The 21,559-nt window shown below is 37.5% G+C and overlaps 2 protein-coding genes across 4 annotated transcripts in view; one reads left to right on the top strand and one right to left on the bottom strand.

Annotated features, from left to right (window-relative positions):
* Window positions 1-2,755, top strand: part of Hdc (histidine decarboxylase) — a 39,798-nt gene extending 37,043 nt beyond the window's left edge. For 2 of the 3 annotated variants that reach the window (XM_089735256.1, XM_089735260.1), the window contains 3 exons: window positions 105-275; window positions 427-564; window positions 1,051-2,755. In XM_089735256.1, the coding sequence (XP_089591382.1) occupies window positions 105-275; window positions 427-564; window positions 1,051-1,640 (899 nt within the window). In that variant the 3' untranslated portion in view covers window positions 1,641-2,755. Of the gene's footprint in view, window positions 1-104; window positions 276-426; window positions 565-832; window positions 872-1,050 lie in introns of all 3 variants that reach the window. The other variant, XM_089735263.1, reaches the window with a different exon arrangement.
* A 497-nt stretch (window positions 2,756-3,252) lies between these two features.
* flz (transmembrane serine protease filzig) overlaps window positions 3,253-21,559 on the bottom strand; it is a 37,103-nt gene continuing 18,796 nt past the window's right edge. Inside the window, exons 2-8 of the mRNA XM_028172927.2 lie at window positions 10,756-12,884; window positions 9,377-9,509; window positions 8,768-8,954; window positions 8,310-8,494; window positions 6,855-6,970; window positions 5,975-6,094; window positions 3,253-5,578 (exon numbers count right to left, since the gene is read on the bottom strand). Coding sequence (XP_028028728.2) covers window positions 5,411-5,578; window positions 5,975-6,094; window positions 6,855-6,970; window positions 8,310-8,494; window positions 8,768-8,954; window positions 9,377-9,509; window positions 10,756-12,884 — 3,038 coding nt within the window. The 3' untranslated portion in view covers window positions 3,253-5,410. The remainder of the gene's footprint in view (window positions 5,579-5,974; window positions 6,095-6,854; window positions 6,971-8,309; window positions 8,495-8,767; window positions 8,955-9,376; window positions 9,510-10,755; window positions 12,885-21,559) is intronic.

The following is a 21,559-nucleotide window of genomic DNA, read 5'->3' as shown; positions in this document are numbered from 1 at the left end:
AGATGTCTATGGGCTCCGGTTACCACTTAACACCAGGTGGGCCGTAGGCTCGTTCCAATCTAAGCAAAAAAAAAACTTTTTTTCAATTGGAGTTGACATTCCAGAAACCCGAGAATTAAACGCGACTTTCGGGACAAGTCTTCTTCTCGCAAACAGTCCGATGAGTCCAAAAATCGTGAACGGAACTCACGCTGCCATCTGTGATTACGAACAGGTTCTAACATCGTGCGCGCAGACTTTTGCGCAACTAAAAATGGAACCTAAGGACAGTCCTGGTAAGTTTTGATTCTATTAAATCCTTGTCAATATTTATTTAAATCAGAAGAGACCAAAACCGCTAATATATTTATACCTAAACATATTTGTTTACCAAGAGTCAATCAAACACTACTAACCTAACCCACAATGCTTGTACTTACTAACCAGAGATGCGCCGACGTATCCGTGGCATCAAAATGTGTGGCAAGAAGTTCTCTCTTGACTCTTGCATGGATATGGTCCAAGGCATGATGATAGAACAGCCTCTGCCGCAGTTCGAGGAAGAAAGAGAAGATGCTTCCAATGGTGGGTTTACGTATTAGACGCATTGGTAGCTATATGTGTTGCTAGTGAAACGGTCAAGCTTGTTTTAGTATCATTGCGTGTATTTGCTAGCTATTGTGAACTCATATTTTCGTTGTAATTTTATCACCGTCTATTATTTCATTCAAAACCTTGCTCAAACCGAACTTTTCATATTCATTTAGATTTAACACGAAGAACAAAAGTAGAGCTTTATCTCATGGCTAGTTGTATCGCGAAGTGTGAACTAATAATTTTTCTGTGATTTTAGGGGCAAACACTGAAACAATTGAAGCCAAAATATGTTGAGGTAAAATATTATCTACAGGTGGAGGCTTATAATTAAATGAAAAATAAAAGAGTACCATAATTTGAAATAACAATTTTATACTAAAACAAAATCTTTGATCAACTACCTAATTTACTTACTAACTATGTAATCAGCTAGCACTGTGTGTATGAATGCTTATTTATGATTTCGTTTTCTAGGCTCGAGTCCTGGGGAAAGGTCATCATTGTCTTCATCACCAGTTATATCAACAGGAACGATCAAACAAGAGACCAGCGTTGATGCCAATCAACTGCAACTTCCAGCACCATCGCGGCAGCACAGATCCAAATCTGTAGACGTGGCTTTAACTGGCCTGTGCCTTGACGATGCTAAAATAACAATCGACATGAAGAATAGCGAAATCATAATAACTCCTACGGGATCCAATAAAATCGTTGAAGAAACTGAACACAAGCCAGTCCAGTTAAGCGATATCCAAGATAAATTGAATATTGGAGATAAAATAACCCAAGCTTTCGAGAATTTTCAAGATGGCCTACAAATGCTTAGCGATTATCGTAAGAATGATGATGGATCTGAAAAAACTCAGGATGGTAATACTAAATTGACTATCAGAGGACCCGGAAGCTACATTAAAAAGTTAATTCAGCAATTCAGTGAAGGACCTTTTGACAATGAAGATTCTAAGCCTGAATCTGAGAGGGCTGTTTCGACTCAGTCAATCAAGAACAAGGCAGATGCAATTTGCAAGAAATGCCTCCATTACAAAGGCAAAACTTCCAAGTAAATTAAAACTTGGTAGTGGTAATTAATACGGATACTTTAAATTAATTGCTTCAATGATTCTTTCTTGTATAGCATCCAAATGTACTGTCACTGTGAGCAGAAAAATTTGCTAGTTTTAGAGGAAAAAACTGCTTAAATTAGTATTGAAAGCAAATATAATACATACAAAGGCGTAAAACAATATATCGTCTATGTTATCGATTAGATTAGATTAGAGCCTAATAGATCCGCGCTTATAACGTAGTTTGCACAATAATAGCGCTTAAGTATTACATTAGGTATCAACTGTTTATCATAACAAGATTATAACATAAGTTTTGCATTAGAATTTAGAAAGGTTCTGAAGAAAAAATTTAGTAAAAGTTGATCATATCCTTTACGGAACTCTATATTCAACGTTACATAAAGAGTTGGTTTTAGCATATGCTTTTTGGATAGAAGTATATATGTAATAATAAAACTATATATCTAATTAAATCTTTGAAATATACTCTACTTTATAATTTAGGGCTTAGTAAATTAAAAAAAAAAAACTGCTGTGCTGCATCAATAAAAATTTGAGAAAAATAATAGTAATTAAGATGTAGATGAACACATATCGATAGAAATATTATCTTCTGTTGAACATAATTGTCAAATACTGTAATTATTATTAATTGTAGGTTCAAATATGTATTATTGTAACTGTGATGGAATACTTCAGCTATTTTCGAAATCAGAGGCTCCGATAGCCATTTTTTACTTTGTTTAATTTAGCGAAACTTCTATAGATGCTACAATTTATTGTGCTTCTACTTAATAAGTTCAAATGTGGTAATTTTACGATAAGACTTCTTTAAAGAATCGGTTAAAAAATCACCGAACACCCTGAAAAGACAAATACACCTGAATTCGTGTTGGAACGATTTTTTTGATGCTTTTAATGATTTTTATGCTTCTAAAAATGTGTAGCCTGAGGAATGAAACCTCATCTTTTTTCGAACTGAAGTTTATGATTAAAATAATAAAACATTTATCATGTATTAGTAGAAATAGAGGAAGGCGTTAATGTAAGCGCGAATAAATATGTAAGTAGTTATTGTTAAAGCTTACGAAATATATGTTACAAAGCAAAAATGGCTTTTAGTTACAACTGTTTCTTTTATTTATATTGAACCAAAACGACAAGAAAAATCTAACCAAAGAGTTCATAAACACCACGACATACTTATTATATATTGGTATATTGAAAAAGGGCGACTGATTTCTGCCAACCTTCGTGGCTACGATGCCCAATGGTGAATAATTCTGGAAGGTGATGCTTCTGTGAGTCATTTTTTTCTCTACATAATCATGGGGCTATACCATCTACACACGGGTAGGCGAGCTCACGGGCTCGACCTGAGAGACTTTGCTAACATTAGCTGTAGCAAGAGCAGTGCTTCGCAGAATCTACCAATGGATTGGAATCGAGACCCACGCAGAAGATCCGAGCGAGAAACTCAATGGGCTGTGTCTACGAAACCTAACAGAATTCAACGAGTTAAATGCTTATCAACACGGCGATTATGCATATAATTTTGTATAAAAATTTCACACTCACTAGATTTGGTTGCAGCCAATAAAAAACTCTATTTTGTTTTAAATAAAATTTTATTCGTAACTTAAACATTTAATAAATGCACAAATTTAATTGAACAATTAGCAAAATTGAACGAACTCTTTAACAATACAATAATAAATTATCTGCTCATTAGAACTGGTAAACAATGTTTTGTTATTACTTTGAGAGAAAATACAGCAAAAATTTGGACCGATTTCGTGCATTAACAACTTGAAAGATACACAAGTATTATCTAACGAAAATCCAACACTTACATCAGTCTTAAACTAGTTATTAACAAATAAATAAATGCGATTTATACAATAATATCGATCGATCTTCCCATATCTCGTTCACACGGAAAGCGCTTTAGATCTTCATTCACTAAGACAGATCAGCTAACATCAATCATCGATCCATCAGTGACTTTCCCGAAGTCACATATCTACCAAACGCAAGAGAGGCCATATAGCCAATATTAGCTCTGAGAATTTCTAATCTGAAATACCTGAAATTATTGCAGTGGAAGAAAACCATGTATATAAAGTATTGACTATAGCCGACACTTGTATCCGCAATTCTTTAGATATTTATAACCTATCAGCTGTGGGTTTGGCTGATAGTGAAAAAATTTCAAATACCTAAGAGTTTTTTATGTACATTGCTTTAATGCTTTTAATCTAATTAAATACACGAATATGATAAAATCAAAACATATAGTACTTATTAGTATCCAAGCTACTTCGAGGCTCGCATAAAACGAATATAAATTTGTTAATTTTCCTAATTTTAGATGAGCGTTATTCTGTTGTGAATAAAGTCGGTTTTGTGCATGCAGTATTTCTACTAAATTCACCCCTAGCGAATATTTCTCGAAGAGGAAAGTACCACTGACGATCTGTTAGATTATATCTTCTAAAGTCGTGGTTAGATAATTTACTTAGAAACTTGCACAATTGGACGTGTCGTCTTTTGGAATTAAGTAGCGCATGTTGCTTTAGTCAATTTAATTGGTGCTTAGTCAAGATCTTCGCGAGAGCGGTGACATAGCTCTGCCCTTTATTGCACGGACTGATGCCTTCGAAGTGTGATTGGTGTTGGAGGCGTATTCTGATGATACATGGATCGCGCTAAGCTCTCAAACCAGTCAATGCTGTCAGAACTCAAAATCAACTCGCGAGTGTACAACATTTTGCGAACAGCGCTTTCTCAGTTAGCTTGGCCATATAATGAGAAGTGGAGACGAAAGAAGCTTGGAGGGGTTAATTGCTTAAAATACAGAGGGGAAAAGTCAACTGACCAAGCACCAGCTCGATGGACCGACCAGCTTAAAGACGAAGGACCATCTCAAAAATTCTATGATTTTATGAGTGACGAATAAGAACCAGAGTCACCTAGCCATCTCTCATCCTTATTCCCGTTGATCTACGGAAACCTTACAAATTGGATTTTCGTAACAAAAGCGCTTTCCCATTCATAGAGAGCTTTTATGGTTTCTAATAATAAATTATTTTGTCACTAATATTATTTACATACAACCATACATGTTTCACGCACACACACACACACAAACAATAGATTCATTAATTCAATTCTAATGAAATGATATCATGATGATGACAAAGATGAAGAATTGATGAATGAATTAAGCTAATAAACTGATGTAATTATAAATAGATTTTAAAGAAACCCAAACCAGAACAACAAGCTCTTGGAGCTTTAAATCTCTCTAGGAGCTATGAGAGAGCAGATAGGCATTTTAATATAATATTTAGTTTAGTTTGATCACTGCTACAATTGCAGCTCCTATTTTGGTTTGCCTTAATCGTTTATTTGATTTATTTATTCTCACAAAGAAACGATGGTGGGTGATGAAATGGTTCTGATTAGCGATGATTCAGATGATAATAAAGTTGATCATGAAATGAATCGTGTTATGCTTACTGTACATGATAAAATTATTATGAAATGATAGTAAATGTAAATCGCGTCAATTTTATACTAAATTTTGAGCGGAATATGAACTTGAACTCTTACAAGTCTTTTTTATACATCCGTTGATTTGTGCTTGAAACACAAAGTAGTCGTAGGTTTTTAAACCAATAACAAAGAATAATTACATTTTACTAAAATTGGTAATTAGCACCAGAATATGCCGAAAGAGTGGCCGTTTTTTAACCCGCGAACAATTAGCCCTTAACAGCGGTGATACTCTTCAGCCAGGGTTTATAGAAGGTGGTCCTCATGTAGACTCCAGGTAGGAATGGAGCTGCGCATTTGATGCCATGAGATACAGTGCCAACCAGTTGCCAACGGCCGTCGTCTCTCTGTAGAACCAAAGGTCCTCCACTGTCGCCCTGGGGTAACACAAAATATCCATTTTACTCTGGTATGGAACCAGCATTTTACCTAGTCTTACCGCCATGCTTTTTGATAAGGTATTTATCATCATATGAAATAAAGATTTTAAAGTTTCAAAATGCGGTGTCTATAAATTCAGGTAATCTTTTGTTTTAGTCCTTTTTGTTTTGTTCTGAGAGTTAAGAAATTACTGTTCTGAGAGTTCGTTGAAGAGTATCGATTTCTCAATCACGATAACTCAAGGCTGTGAGAGCATATTACTATGTCATCTAGCTAGACTAAACAATATGAGCGGTATTCCGTTAAATATTCCGCTAAAATGACACGAATATCTGGTGCCAACCTTTATCGGATCTAACGAATGGCTTGTTAGAATGAAGATTCAAGCTCACCTCACAAGAATCCTTCTGGCCATTAGCGTAGCCGGCGCAGAGGAAGGACGATTTGATGACCTTGTCGTGACCCGCTGTGTGGAACATCTCTTGGCAGGCGCTGTTCTCTATTACTGGTACCTAAGGTTGGGCAACAACGTTAAATTGGGATTTTGTTTATGAATTGTATAGATAAGTGGGATAGCGTATAGCACACTGGGAATTGTGTGGTTATAAGAATCCGTATTACAGTGCAAATTCGTATATAGGCCTAAATATCTCGATTATGTAGTATAACAGAACTAATCCTCAAACTGGAAGGTATTGTTGCTTAGCCACAGAAATAGCCAGGGCGATGGTCCATGCGGACTAAGTAATTCCATCCGTGCTTTTGGATATTTTAATTATCTATACTAATATTATAAAGAGGAAAGATTTGTTTGTTTGTTTGTTTCGAATAGGCTCCGAAACTACTGGATCGATTTGAAAAATTATTTTTCCATTAGAAGCCGACATTGTCCCTGATGAACATAGGCTACTTCTTTTAATTTTTTTTTTTTTTTTTTAGTTTCATGTGTGTTTTAATGTTTCCGAAGCGAAGCGAGGGCGGGTCGCTAGTGTAGATTATAAAACCAACAATGAAATAATACATTAAGTAGATATTTTCATCTATACTTCAGCATCATGAACTAATTAATATTAAGTCCCTTCTTACTTTCGACACACAGGAAAGAAATAGTGACAATTACTATTTTATGATCGATTTTTGGTTGCGGTCTGCAATTTAGCAATTAGCGTTCGAAGTCTATGTTTTTTCTAGTGGTCTTGTTTCGTCGCGTTTGTTTCCAGGATTCAGAAGATCTTAGCTTGTACATAGAGTGTTTACTTATTTTACACTTACCTGAACTTCTTGGAGCACAGCAGGTATTCCACCACCATATTTGATTCGACCCCAGCCCGTGACTGTTGCAACTCTGCCAGTGAAATCAGCGTCATCAGGAGGCAGACAGATGGGTACTGGAATTAAGAAAGTCTGGTAAATTCCAAAAGTTGCCTTATATACGCCATGTTTACTACGGCTAACATAGACTGCCTACAAAGGCAATAAAAAAAATTAAAAAAGACGTCAACGATGATAGGGACAAATAATTCTAAAAGGATAATGTCTATTGTTGAGTTTCAAAAACACTGAGTTTGGTACGAATGGTTCAATATGATTCATTAGTGTTGAAGTGTAAAGAGATAGATGTTGACGCAGTAGGGATTGATGATGAGTGAGGAAATCGAAAAATGCACGATGTCTGTTAAATTGAATACATAAATATATTATAAATAAATATATCTCAGAGCAATTTTTGTTACGCTTTGTTATATCAGCTAGAAATGTATCTGTCTATGTAATGGAATCTTTTAATGTAATTTTCAACAACTAATTAATTTTAAGTTTATTAATTGAATTAACTTCAAGATTTGCAAACGTATGAGAAGTCGATGACGTTATAAACATTGCTTTGCCTTAATATTCTGAAATGATCAATAGGATAGAAAATTAAACAGAGTTTTTGTTTGGCTTGCTATTTAAGTTTATTTTTTTAATCCAAATTATAAAGGCGCATTTCTCAACAGCAATCAGCAAATTGACGAAATAGAATAGATTTAATGATACTTCTTGCTGCAAAGTGCTCAGTGTATGTGCGGACTCAGAATACGTACTACCACTACTACCAGTAAAAGCCGTGTGTATACTTTTATTTCCTTTTGTTACTAAGCTACCTTTTTCTAGTAAGCTGGAGAGGTTATGCTTAGTTTCACCGAACGTGCTAGCGAATTCATGGGGCTCCGATTTTTCCCCCCTACCTATTCGTTGCTAGTCTAAGAGGCTATTTCAACTTTACGCGGCCCTGTAGGTGAGCTCACGGGCTCAACCTGAGAGAATTTGCTAACAAGAGCCCTAGCAAGAGCAGTGCTTCGCTGATCTACCATTGGATCGAAATCGGGACCCATTGAGAAGATCCGGCGAGAAACTCGGCGGGCTGTGTCTATGGGTTCATTTACTCGTCCAACTATTTTCTCTCACTCACATCTTAATACACTATTCCACATTATTTCCATGCGCTCCGTTATTACCAATCCTACATTACTGTACTTGTTTTTGGATTTCGCATTCAACGAGGTAATTTATCGGAATCATGATTTTAATGTTTAACGGTAGCTAACATAGAACAGGAGATATTAGAGATGGATGTCTGAATCGAGCTAGTTACATTTTCAACATAAGTTATATCAGGTGTCACCACTGAGTCACCGATATATCAGGTGACTTAGTGGTTGCGTGTGTGTGGTACTTTAAGCTTACCTATATGAGAGTCAAATTTGATTGGAGTTTCGAGTTCTAAAATCGCCAAATCGTTTTCGAAGGTCGCAGGATCGTACTGCCTGTGCACGATGACGCGACGCACGTTGCGAGTGACCGGAACCTTTGGCTCCTTGTCACCTGATATATCGTTCTCCCCGAAAACGGCTACTAGAGAAGCCAAGAATCTGGAATATAATAATGGACGCTAGTTCAAAGTTTGGTCATCAAGCTAATTCCATGGTTGATCTGCATTTTATGACATTTTGAGCGAGATTGAGATAGTTCGAGGCCATTGAGTCTGTTTGTACGAATATTTATTTTTCTAAACAAGATCAGAGATTCTAATTCAAACCATTTATTATGAAAGTGTCCTTATTTTTATTTTTTTTATGACTTGTTTGCATTAAATTCTACAAATGCTTCATATATGACGGATTTTTTCAGTAAATGGAACATACCCAGGTTGACAATGGGCAGCTGTGGTCACAAATCTGCTGGTAATCAAGACACCGCCACATTTGTTCTTTACGAACAGTCCAAGCCATGTAGCTTCTCTGACCAGGACCTGCCAAGGCCAGTCTCCGAAGTGCGCGTTCTTTCCACCGACGATACGACCAGATTTCGATAATGGTCTAACACCGCAGACTGAAATGAATTATTTATTTTGATGTAAATATCGGTAATGCATGTCCGTCTGGTGGAAGCGAAAGATGGTGATGAGCCAAAGTGAAAAAGACCGATATACCGTCAAACTTTGATTTATATACAGTAAAATTTGAGCTTCAACCTCATCTTGAACTGGATAAGGACATCCGCGTTGAGAAACTTGTGATTTATGGCAGCGATTAACATGAAGGAAAAAAAGACTTAATTAAGAAATTATTGATAATAACGACGAGGGATTTTAAACCCAATTAAGTGAATTCCCTCAGGGAATTTTGGAATTAAATATAGTAGTGGTATAGTTAATATAACAAATGGCATATTATTATTTGAGATTAATTATCAAATTACAAAATGCTCGATTTCGGTGCCAAAGTTACTTTGTTTTGGAACTTCGAACTTACGATTCTTGTCATTGTAATCCACGACTTGATCGGCGAGGTTTTCAATAGTGATGTCATCGTAGTCGACGGTTGACGTCGGCGCGACCGTGGTAGTCGCTTTCTTGGTGGGTTTGGTTTTTTTGGTTGTCGTGACCTGGAATATGGTGGAGTAAAGGCCGGCGTACAAGTTATGTGTGAAAGAATTGAAAAATAATAACACTTTTTAAGCTATTGCATAGATTTTATCGCGTTCTTTGAGCGCGGCGACTGAATCAAGAAATTCCGTAACGAAAATAACCTGACACCTCCACTACGCCTACTACGTAGCTCGCGTTCAAAACATTCACACGTTGCGCTTGTGTAGTGTTTGTGAATAAGCGCGTGGTGTGACGCCACACTGCATGCGCATCATGAAAAGTCTGCCCATCTCTTTCTCGCGCGGTCTAGCTTATGAGTGTAAAGGGGACAGTTATTTTTGCTTAAATGGGTGGACGAACTCACTGGCCCACCTGGTGTTAAGTAGTTACCGGAGCCCATAAACATCCACAACGTAAATTCCTCCACCCACGTCGCGACATGAGGTCTAAGGTCTCAATTTTTACAGTACGTTACAATGGCTACCCCACCCTTCAAACTGAAGCGCATTATTGATTCACAGCAGAAATAGCCAGGGTGGTGGTACGTACTTGTGCGGACTCACAAGACGTCCTACCACCAGTAAAAAATATTAAATAGCACGTATTATATCGTCTCTCGGTATAACAGATCCATCTTTGATGCCAACTTACAGAGCACCTTGTTTATAAAATTGTATAAGGCTTGATGAAATCGTTTTTGTAGTTGATTATGGATGTAATGTTTTAGCCGATTCTAGACAGAGTCACAGCTCTGAGAAACAAGGGGGCGCTTTTATGTATATGTACGTATTCATTAAATAAATATTTAATATGCGAAAGCGCAATGGAAGCTAAACTAGGGGTGTTGCTTGCTAATTGCATTACATTGCCTGAACTCAAAAGTTTTTAAAATTTTGTAAGGAGAAGACCAAGTGACATGAGAGAAGCAGATCAAAATACTTATATAGGATTCGCCCTAATTTTTTAGGTCATCGAAAGCTGAAACGCTTTTCTGATGGTTTGTGATAGTGTTGTTTACGGACACACATAATATGAAGGTCTTATCTACCGTCAATGCGGTTCAAACCTCATTTACTTAAAATCGTTGGATGAGGTTGGTTGGGAATGAGTTTGGTTGGTTGGGCACTTAGCTTTGTGAAATCTTTTACTTATTTAATTTGTTTCTAATGTCGATAACTTTATGGTAAATGAAAGAAATGCTTTTTTAAACTTAAAGCTGTGTATTAGCATTTTTGCGGGCATTCCCACCAATTATGTACTTACCGGTTTCTTTGTTGATGCAACGGTTGTTGTGGGGGCAGCAGTGGTTGTCGTTCTCCGAGCCGCAGTTGTCAATTTAGTTGGCTTTTTAGTTGTCCGGGTAGTCGGTCGTCTTGTCGTCGGGGTCAACCTCACTGGTTTCCTAGTCGTAACCAAGGGTTTCTTGGTTGTCGCTAACGTCTTCTTCGGTTTTTGTGTGGTCGTTGTCAAATTCGGTTTTTTATCCAGAATTACTATGTCATGTAATTCCTGGAAGGTACCTTGAAGACTACCCACTATTTTACTGACGAAAATGTTCATTTTGTCCTTGAATTTATCGTCTTCCTTCCATGTTGGCGTTGTGAAATCAATGTCATGTAATATATCCAGCTCGTTGTCAGCTAAGGAAATGCTTGTGTTATATAAAGCGGTATTAGAGCCTGTAGCGTTGAGCATAGGGTTACGGACGGGTGGGAAGTTTATCAAGTCATCCGGAGAAGTTTGCAATTCCGGTTTGTATGTGGTCGGTGATTCGGTTTCGAAGGCCGCTGTCGTAAAGACCGGTTTAGTCGCTGCCTTAACCGGGTACGGAGTTGTGTTTGGAACCGGCTTAGGTGTAATTACTATGGTGGGGGAAGATGGTTTTTCAAATGTTTGAGGCGGTTTTCCCATGTAAATGTTATTCGTTGATTCGATATGATTGTTAACTGTTATCTGACTGACTGGTTTTTTGAATGGTTCCTGAGATATCTCGACGAATTCCGGTTCTTTTTCAGGTTCAGGGGTTTGGAAGCCGTTTAGAACTATAACCGTTGGGGTCACGCTGGAAAATGAATCAGGTGCTGAAGCGTAACTTGGCATTGGAGTCGGTCTTCTGGACGGCTGAGTTCCTATGACGTAGCTGGTAGACGGTGGCCGTCTGGATGTGGTTGTGGGCTTTGTTGTAGTTGTAGTACTAAAATAAGCAAACGTTGTAACTTTATCTCCAAAGTCATTTGGATCTGTTGGATATCTATTAAAGGCATCTATAGCCTGACTAGAAGGATTCAAAGAAACGTAAGGTTTTGTAGAAGTCTTTTCATCATCTTGAATGGTATTAGCAGTTGTATACGATGGTAGTTTGTTTGTCTGTGGTCTGTTTGTTGAAATACCATTGGTCTGTGAGTATGTACTTGAGTATGAAGACGGCTTTAAGGTCACGTAATGACCTGATGTTGGGTAATGGTTTGTACTGAACGAAGCTGATGATACCGTCCCGATTGGAGTAGGAGACGATTTGGTTTCTAAGACATCTTCAATGGGGGCTTTAGTTGCATCATCATTGAAATTCGGCGTTGAATCATTAAGCATGTTAATGATTGTATTAATTGAGGTTAGTTCGGGCTTCGTGGGTTCTTTCATAATAGTGGAAATCATGATATAATTTTCTGTTGTAGTTGTCGGTTTCGGTCTAAAAACCGGCTTAGAGTAAACTGGTCGGTGGGTTGATATGGTCATCGGCGAAGCAGTGCTGCTGGTCGTCGGTGACGCTGTAGGTTTTGTTTGCATCGACGACACTTGGACATTGAAATCCGAAGGTCTGGCTACGTCGTCAACAATGCTTCCGTTCGTGTGCACCAATATAGTCTCAGGCACGCTGTGGTCTATACCGCTGTACGTGTAATCTGGCTTCGGTTTTACATAAACAAAGCTACTGTCTTTCGGTGGTGTGCTAAGTAGAGTGTTAGTTATTTGTGTCAGTCCTTCGGATAGTATTTCGGCGGAAACACTTTGCGTTTCTTCTTCCACCGGTTTAGTTGTCGTTGTTTTGTCGGCTGGTCTATAGCCCGGCGTGACTACAGGCTTGAAACTGTTATGCCACGCGTTTATTTGTTCGACGTCATAGTCTTCAGTGGAATCCGCGTCCGGGTAGTCTAAGTAGCTGGTCATGACGACACCGGGGCCTTTGGGTATGTGAGATTGGCTGTCGGATTTGAGTTGGCAACAAGCTCCGAATAGGAATCCGTCCATACAAGCGCCAACGACCTCTCCACCTCGTTGCCCGCATTCATGATTGAACATGCAAATGGTCTTCCCTCTATTGTATTTGGCGACGCGGCTCGCTTTGCAGTACATAGGCGTTATCCGGTATCCGCCAAACAGTTTCCTCGAGTCTGAAATAGAAAAGAGATAAACATTAAAGATTTTTATTTATAACTAGCTGACCCGGCAGACTTCTTAATGCCTCAATCGATACATAAAAGACCTAAACTTTTGTATAAAATAAACTTAAAACAAACAAAAGGAATCCGTCCGACGGGGGACACATCAAAGGAAAAACAACATTGTTATTTTTATTTAATTCCGAGCATTTTCATATTTATATACTTTTTAAATCTTCCCTGGACTTCCACAAATAATTCAAGACCAAAATTAGCCAAATCGGTCCAGCCGTTCTTGAGTTTTAGTGAGACTAACGAACAGCAATTCATTTTTATATATATGTATAGATGAATATTTTCGCTCAGACGAGTGAAAATGCTCACGGTGCCTAGTCTAAAATAGTTACAGAACCTCATAGGCATCAGAAACGTAAACCCCGACACTCAACTTAAGACTCTAATTCTAAGTCTCGTTTCTAGAGGACAACGACTACCCGACCCTTAAAACCAGAAGGGATTACTGTTTCGCGGAAGAAATGGGTTGTGATTGTAATGGGTTATATGGACGTAATTTATGTAGATGTGTTAAGAACATATTATTTCATTGGAAAAAATGCAGCCTGTCCGCGAGACGGAAGTGGAACTCATCCTTTAATTCGAACATCGCATATTTAGCACACTAATTACACTAGTTAAAACCAAATTAAGGAATAAGATGATCAATAAAAGACCCAGATCTTTTATATTTTTTTATTGCTTAGATAGGTGGACGAGCTCACAGCCCACCTGATGTTAAGTGGTTACTGGAGCCCATAGACATCTACAACGTAAATGCGCCACCCACCTTGAGATATAAGTTCTAAGGTCTCAAGTATAGTTACTGGTTATTTGACCTTAATAAGCGAAAATTCCGTATACAGTCCTTATTCACGCTTCGTTCGAAATATATGACCCACTTTCTATGTTCGTGGCTAAAGATTTCATTATTCCCTGATCTAACCGGTACATTGGTACATACACATTGATAAAAAGGATTTTAATGTCTAGGTCGATCCAATCCAATTGAATTTAGCGGCCGTCTGGTGTGGTGGTAAGTGACATGGTCACTACACAAGGGGGTCGCGGGTTCGAATCCCGCCAATGGAGGATATTTATATGATAAATATAAAATGTCTTTTCCAGGTTTATGGATTTATATTAAATGTATGTACGTGTATAATAAAAATATTACATTTAATTCCGTTATCTGGTACCTGTAACACAAGTTCTTCACGATCTTAGCACGGGACTAATTAACGTGGGGCGTGATTAAAAAAAATCAAATATCCTTAGTAAACGAAGTCGTCGTGGCCTAAAGGATAAGACGTCCGGTGCATTCGTATGTAGCGATGCACCGGTGTTCGAATCCCGCAGGCGGGTACCGAGTTTTCTGATGAAATACGTACTCAACAATTGTCCACGATTGACTCGCACGGTGAAGGAATAACATCGTGTAATAAAAATCAAACCCGCAAAATTATAATTTGCGTAATCACTGGTGGTAGGACCTCTTGGGAGTCCGCACGGGTAGGTACCACCACCCCGCCTATTTCCGCCGTGAAGCAGTAATGCGTTTCGGTTCGAAGAGTGGGGCAGCCGTTGTAACTATACTGATACCTTAGAACTTATATCTCGAGGTGGATGGCGCATTTACGTTGTAGATGTCTATGGGCTCCAGTAACCACTTAACATCAGGAGGGCTGTGAGCTCGTCCATCCATCTAAGCAATATAAAAAATAAAACCGAGATTGTGCATATTCATAGTTTCTGTATTCGCGGCATATTTTTGCGGAACATATGCCCCGCGAATCAAGAGCTTTTACTTTACTTGTTGTTAGAGACGAGGGGAGAAAACTTTTGTCAACCAGTATTTAACGAGTGCAAGTGAAAGCTCGTAAAATCATTGGAAAGCTCGAAGAAATTTCAACAAAAATATATTTTTAGTTTTTGGTTCGTTACGTACACGGGTGAAAGAGCTTGCAGCGCACCTGATTTTAAATGGAATCGTAGACGTAAAAGCGCCATCTACCTCGTGTTTTAATTGTTTAGTAATTACGCATATTACAATTTTAACGGGTTTGATTATTATTCTGCGATATTGCTCCTTTATCATGGAAGTCGTTAGTGAATATATTTTCTAGAGATACGTTTTTTTTATTGCTTAGATGGGTGGACGAGCTCACGGGCCACCTGGTGTTAAGTGGTTAATGCCGCCACCCACTTTGAGATATAAGTTCTAAGGTCTCAAGTATAGTTACAACGGCTGACCCGCCCTTCAAACCGAAACGCATCACTATTTCACAGCTGAAACAGGCAGGGTCGTGGTGCCTATCCGTGCGGACTCACAAGACGTCCTACCACTAGTAAGTAAAGTACGTATTTCATTAGAAAATTTGGCAATTGTCTGCGGGATTCGAACACCAGTACGGTCGCATCGCTAGATACGAGTGTACTGAGCGTCTTATCCTTAAGCCAGGACGATTTTTATGGCGATAAATTGGAGAATTATCCAAACTATGTAGGGGGCAGTATGCAGTCTCGTGTTTCAACCGGGAATCGCTTTTCGTTATGTTCATAACAATGACAAGATAATGATGATTGCGAAAAATGATTTCTCTGACCGCCCCAAAAAGAATGACCGGTTCGTAGATTAAGAAAGCGTCCATGACGCACATGACGAAGCCATCAACTTTTCCCATAAAGATTTCATGACAGAATAGCAAGTCACTTCATACGACGGACTGTGTGTACGTGCGAAGAGAAACTTAAAGAAAATGCACAATCATATATATCTCTAGTTATGGGATAGTGAGAATGAAAATGACTCAGGTCCGTTCTCATTATGACGATCAGTGTACACGGCTGCGTCACCCTCCTCCGTGTAATGACAATTTACAATTTATCTATCTATATACTAGCGGACCCGGCGAGCTTTGTTCCGCCACACGGTTTGTTTCAAACACATCAACCGGTCAACTTCAAAATTTAACCATAGAACGTTTAGCTGTCAGTTGCGTTTTGTTATTCCACATCAGTTTTGTTATACCACGTTTTATGTCACGTCCCACGGGAATGTGATAAAGAGTATCCTATGTCCTTCTCCTGGCTCTAAGCTACCTTCTCAGCAATTTTCAACCAATTCAGTTAAGCCGTTCTTGAGTTATAAATGGTGTAACTAACACGATTTTGTTTTATATATATAGATATATAAAAATGAATTTCTGTTCGTTAGTCTCGCTAAAACTCGAGAACGGCTAGACCGATTTGGCTAATTTTAACCTTGAATTATTTGTGGAAGTCCAGAGAAGGTTCAAAAGATAGATAAAGATGAAAATGCTTGGAATTAAATAAAAATAACAAGTTTATTTTTTCTTTTATGTGTCCCCCCCCGTCGGACGGATTCCTTTTGTTTGTTTTAAGTTTATTTTATACAAAAGCTTAGGTCTTTAATTATCGATTGAGGCACTACGAAGTCTGCCGGGTCAGCTAGTACTAATATGTAAACCTACAGTGGTTTTTACAGATGTTCCTTTATAACTACTGAACCATGCATCCGATTGACTTGAAACTTGGTATCCAAATATATGTACTTAATGGATAGGCTAATATTTATATGAGTGTTGGACTCCCTAATAATAATGTTAATTTTAAATCACCAGCGAAGCGGACGAGTACGGCTAGTTATCTATATATTAATACATGAAGCAAAAATATTGTATCCCTTTTTACGAAAATTGCGCGGACGGAGGTGTACGAAATTTCCCACAATTTTTGAGAATATAGAGAAGGCAGACAGTGCACAATGCAATATATATATATATTTTTTAATTATGCATAAAAAGACATTAAATCAATAAAAAAAAACATTACGCACACTACCATGTATTTGATACACATAAATCTTTTGTTTATTGTTAAAGTCTGTGATCTAATTGAGAATAGAATAATATTGTTTGTCTTTAATATTATTTATTTATAGTGTAGTCTTGGCGAAATTTGTGATTATAGAAGTATAAAGTCTTTTACAAAAGAACCATAATAATGTTCTAACATATAAATTAAATTAATAATTATAGTCTTACATTAATAATTATATTACTAGTGGTAGGACCTCTTGTGAGTCCGCGCGGGTAAGTACCACCACCCTGCCTATTTCTGCCGTGAAGCAGTAATTCGTTTCGATTTGAAGGGCGGGGCAGCCATTGTAACTATACTGAGACCTTAGTACTTAATCTCAACGTGGGTAGCGCAATTACGTTGTAGATGTCTATGGGCTCCAGTAACCACTTAATACCAGGTGGGCTGTGAGCTCGTCCACCCATCTAAGCAATAAAAATTAAAAAAAAAGTCAAATTTCGATTACTAGGCGACCGTTAGTTATTTATCAATTTGTCTCATATTGTGTGTAGTTCGCTAAATATCAATCATCGGCCGGGTTTCGGTTGCTATAAATGTGAAACTGGCACAGTTTCGTTCGTATAACGGTGCGGCCCGCAGGTCCTGGGATATTTCGGTTGCTAAGACGGAAATTCGCTCACGAGCGGAGCGATTAGCGTTTCGAACGCAAGAAAAATGGTACACATCAGTTTAATGGAAAAGATAATTATTTTTATTTTATTTTTAAAACGAATCAATACGATTAATTTTAATACGCTTTTATTAGCTTCAGACGTATGTATGTAACGGAATCTTTGAACATGATTTTGAGCCCCTTCAAAACGTCGGTTTAACTCGAGATTTGGTATAATTATTAAGGACCGATGGCAATATAATATTAAAATTGAAAAATAAATGAAAAAATTGAAATTCAACTAAAAAATTAAAAATAAATAACAGTTTAAAAAAACTAATAAAATACGCTTTTATAGAAAATCCAACTAAAGAATAGAAAATAAATTTGAATTAAAAATAGTGTAAGAAAAAATGATTTTATTGTAAAACAGCGTGGGGTGCATGGTATCAGTAGTTATAAATATTTTATGAACAGATATGAGTAGAAGGGCTATTTTGATAATATCCTAAAAAGCACCCCACGCTTTTTTACAATAAAATCATTTTTTCTTACACTGTCCTGCATAACCATTTATATGAAGTATATAAATTACATTAAAGATAACGTGATAATTACATGCAGCGGTGGCTATCATTTAATATAAGAAAGAGAGCCTTCAAAAGCCTGAATCGCGACAACGACTTCTACTAGATAAGTTAGCGAATTACCTCAGCGGAATACCTTCACTATGTCCTTGGTCCTTAAACTCATTGGGGTACATACACGCGAATCGACTACTTACAATTATGGCCATATACTCGTCAAACACGAAAAATTCATTCACATTTTTTAAAATCAAAGTTAAAATATTATATTAAAACTAGCCGTACCCGCCCGCTTCGCTGGACATTTAAAATTAACATTATTATTTCTTACCCCCACTAAGTATCTCATCATTAACGCTCCCGCAACTGGTGTAAAGAGTCCAACACTCATATAAATATTAGCCTATCCATTAAGTACAAGTATTTTCTACATAGATACCAAGTTTCAAGTCAATCGGATCTATGGTTCAGTAGTTATAACGGAACATCCGTAAAAACCACTGTAGATTTATATTCATCCTACCTCTCTACATTGTTTTCTTTAAATTAGTTTAAATTTTATTGTGTTGTACAATTAATAGTTTATTTGTATTTTTTTTTTGGTGACGTTGCTTAATTTTGCTTCTTGGTCTATTAAAGTCATTTCAATCCTACAGTTAGATTCGTTAAAATAGATTTTTTTTCAGGTATTTCAACTTTAAATTAGTCTACTATAAAGCTCACGCATTGTCGCTTAGTCACGTTTGCCTTTCAAGCGTCGATATATAGATTATCTGATAAATAAATGAATTATTATCATTATGAAGAGGTTAAATAATTATTAATGATGATTAGCACGAAATAATCGTATGCATTCCGGAAACGAATCGAAGTGTGCCAAGAACGGACCGTGTCAGCAACACGATCCGAATAGGCAATCGTTGTTAATGAACTCGATATGTGAACTTTCCAAAAGAAATTCATCGTTTTTTTTTTTTAATTCTGCACACTGTGATGATTGTTTTTTGTTTTTTTTTTTTTGATCGACTTGAAAAGTTTGCTTTCAATAAGTCTCTATTTTTGGAATTAAAACTACTTTTACTGTTTAATATAATTTTTTTTTTAAATAGTTTTTCTGTAAAAATATCTGTATCATTAAAAATTACCTTATAATATCGTTTCTGTTTTATTAACAAATAATAAATTAATTTACGTTGTAGATTTTTATGGGCTCCGGTAACCACTTAGCACCAGGTGAGCTGTGAGCTCGTTCGTCTAACTATCTATGTAATAAAACGAAAAAAATAAAAATAATTTTCAATAAAAAATATTTCTTCGAATCGTTATATAGGTGGACGGCAGTTAATATTCAAGTGTTGTCGAATAAGAATGACCACGAATACTGTAAAGGAATAGTTACTTTAAAATCGGAAATAATGTAATGGTAACAAAACCACCAGATTTAAGCGTAAAAGCAGTTTTAATTATCTCTACGGTTCGTGAAAAGCGAAGAAAATCCCTTATTCTCTTAATATATACCTTTAAACCCTATATACCTTTAAACGAGCAATTCTTGTATATATATAATCTGAATCTCGGAAACGGCTCCAACGATTTTCATAAAATTTAGTATACAGGGGATTTCGGGGACGATAAATCGATCTAGCTACGATTTATTTTCAGAAATTGTATTTTTATTCGTGTTTTCAATTATCAACTTTATCGATAATCAACTTTATGACTCTTCCCGACATCTATTGGCGAATAATAATACTATTTTTACTGCTTTAAAGACACAACAAGATGGCGTTATAAAAAATAAAAATAAGGCGAGCAATGCTCGGTCATCATCGAGTTTCCATTACACTAGAGCCTCGGCAGTAGAGTGAGAGTTAGTATCTTGTATTCAATGGCGGATCCAGGGTTGGGGGTCATGGGGGTCATGACCACCCCCTGAGCTGGTTCCAGGATTTAGGTGGACCACTAATTGAATATAATGATTTTATTTATATATTTTGTCACCATACAGATTTTATGTAACTACATACCTTCAATATTTAATTTATTTAATATAATATAATAACTTTGTATAATGGCAAACGTCTGGGAACGAATGCATCTAAATTTAACTATATGACCCCCTCCTGGCGCCAAAGCTGGATCCGCCCTTGCTTGTATTTTACACCAATATAATTGTGAATACATAAGATCCAGTCAGATATAAAAGTCAGTTTTGTCGAGTAAAACGCTGCCACAAACCCGTTACGGAGAAAAGATTAAAGGAATAAAAGTCCCTCGATCACTTAAAGCAGTAGGCAGCGACTTGGCTCTGCCCCTATCATCGCTGATGTCCATGTGTGTATTTTTTTTTTTTTTTATTGCCTAGCTGTGTGGACGAGCTCACAGCCCACCTGATGTTAAGTGGTTACTGGAGGCCATAGACATCTACAACGTAAATGCGCCACACACCTTGAGATATAGTTCTAAGGTCTCAGTATAGTCACAACGGCTGCCCCACCCTTCAAACCGAAACGCATTACTGCTTCACGGCAGAAATAGGCGGGGCAGTGGTACCTACCCGTGCGGACTCACAAGAGGTCCTACCACCAGTAATTACGCAAATTATAATTTTGCGGGTTTCATTTTTATTACACGATGTTATTCCTTCACCGTGGAAATCAATCGTGAACATTTGTTGAGTACGTATTTCATTAGAAAAATTGGTACCCGCCTGCGGGATTCGAACACCGGTGCATCGCTTCAACACGAATGCACCGGACGTCTTATCCGTTAGGCCACGACGACCACTGATTGCGACTACTTAACACCAGGAGGTCCATATGCTCGTCTGCGAATAGAGTAAATAAAACAACTCTTGTCTGAATATAAGCGAGATAATTACCAAGTATTATTAGTTACATAAATTCTACGCACGGTACTACAAAATTATAGTTGTTTGCTTATGTTTTCTTAAAGTAGTTATTTTAAGAATTAGAATCCTGATAAGTTTTTTTTTTTTTAATTGCTTAGATGGACGGACGAGCTCACAGCCCACATGGTGTTAAGTGGTTACTGGAGCCCATAGACATCTGCAGTGTAAATGCGCCACCCACCTCGAGATATAAGTTCTAAGATCACAGTATAGTTACAACGGCTACCCCACCCTTCGAACCGAAACGCATTACTGCTTCACGGCGGAAATAGGCGGGGTGGTGGTGCCTACCAGTGCGGACTCCCAAGAGGTCCTACCACCAGTTTATAAGAATATTTGAATTCAAAATTATGAGTAAACAAAATACGCAGACAGTATCTGGGTCTGTTTTGTTTTAGTATAATAGTCACGAGAACGGCGTGGTGCTTTTGTTTATTCGATTGTGTTGAAACTTAAGCATTGTTTTGGGTTTTCTAGGGGGAAGCGTCTTCCTTAGCTTGCCTACCTATTCTAGTAGGTGAGCTCACGGGGCTCAAACCTGAACGACGTTGCTAACACGAACCCTAGCAAGAGCCGTGCTTCGCAGAATCTACCACCGTATCGGAAACGCGACCCACTGAGAAGATCCTGCGAGAAACTC

Source organism: Bombyx mandarina, chromosome 02 (genome assembly GCF_030267445.1).
Source record: "Bombyx mandarina strain Sakado chromosome 02, ASM3026744v2".
NCBI lineage: Eukaryota > Metazoa > Arthropoda > Insecta > Lepidoptera > Bombycidae > Bombyx > Bombyx mandarina.
This window is presented reverse-complemented; position numbering and strand designations above follow the sequence as displayed.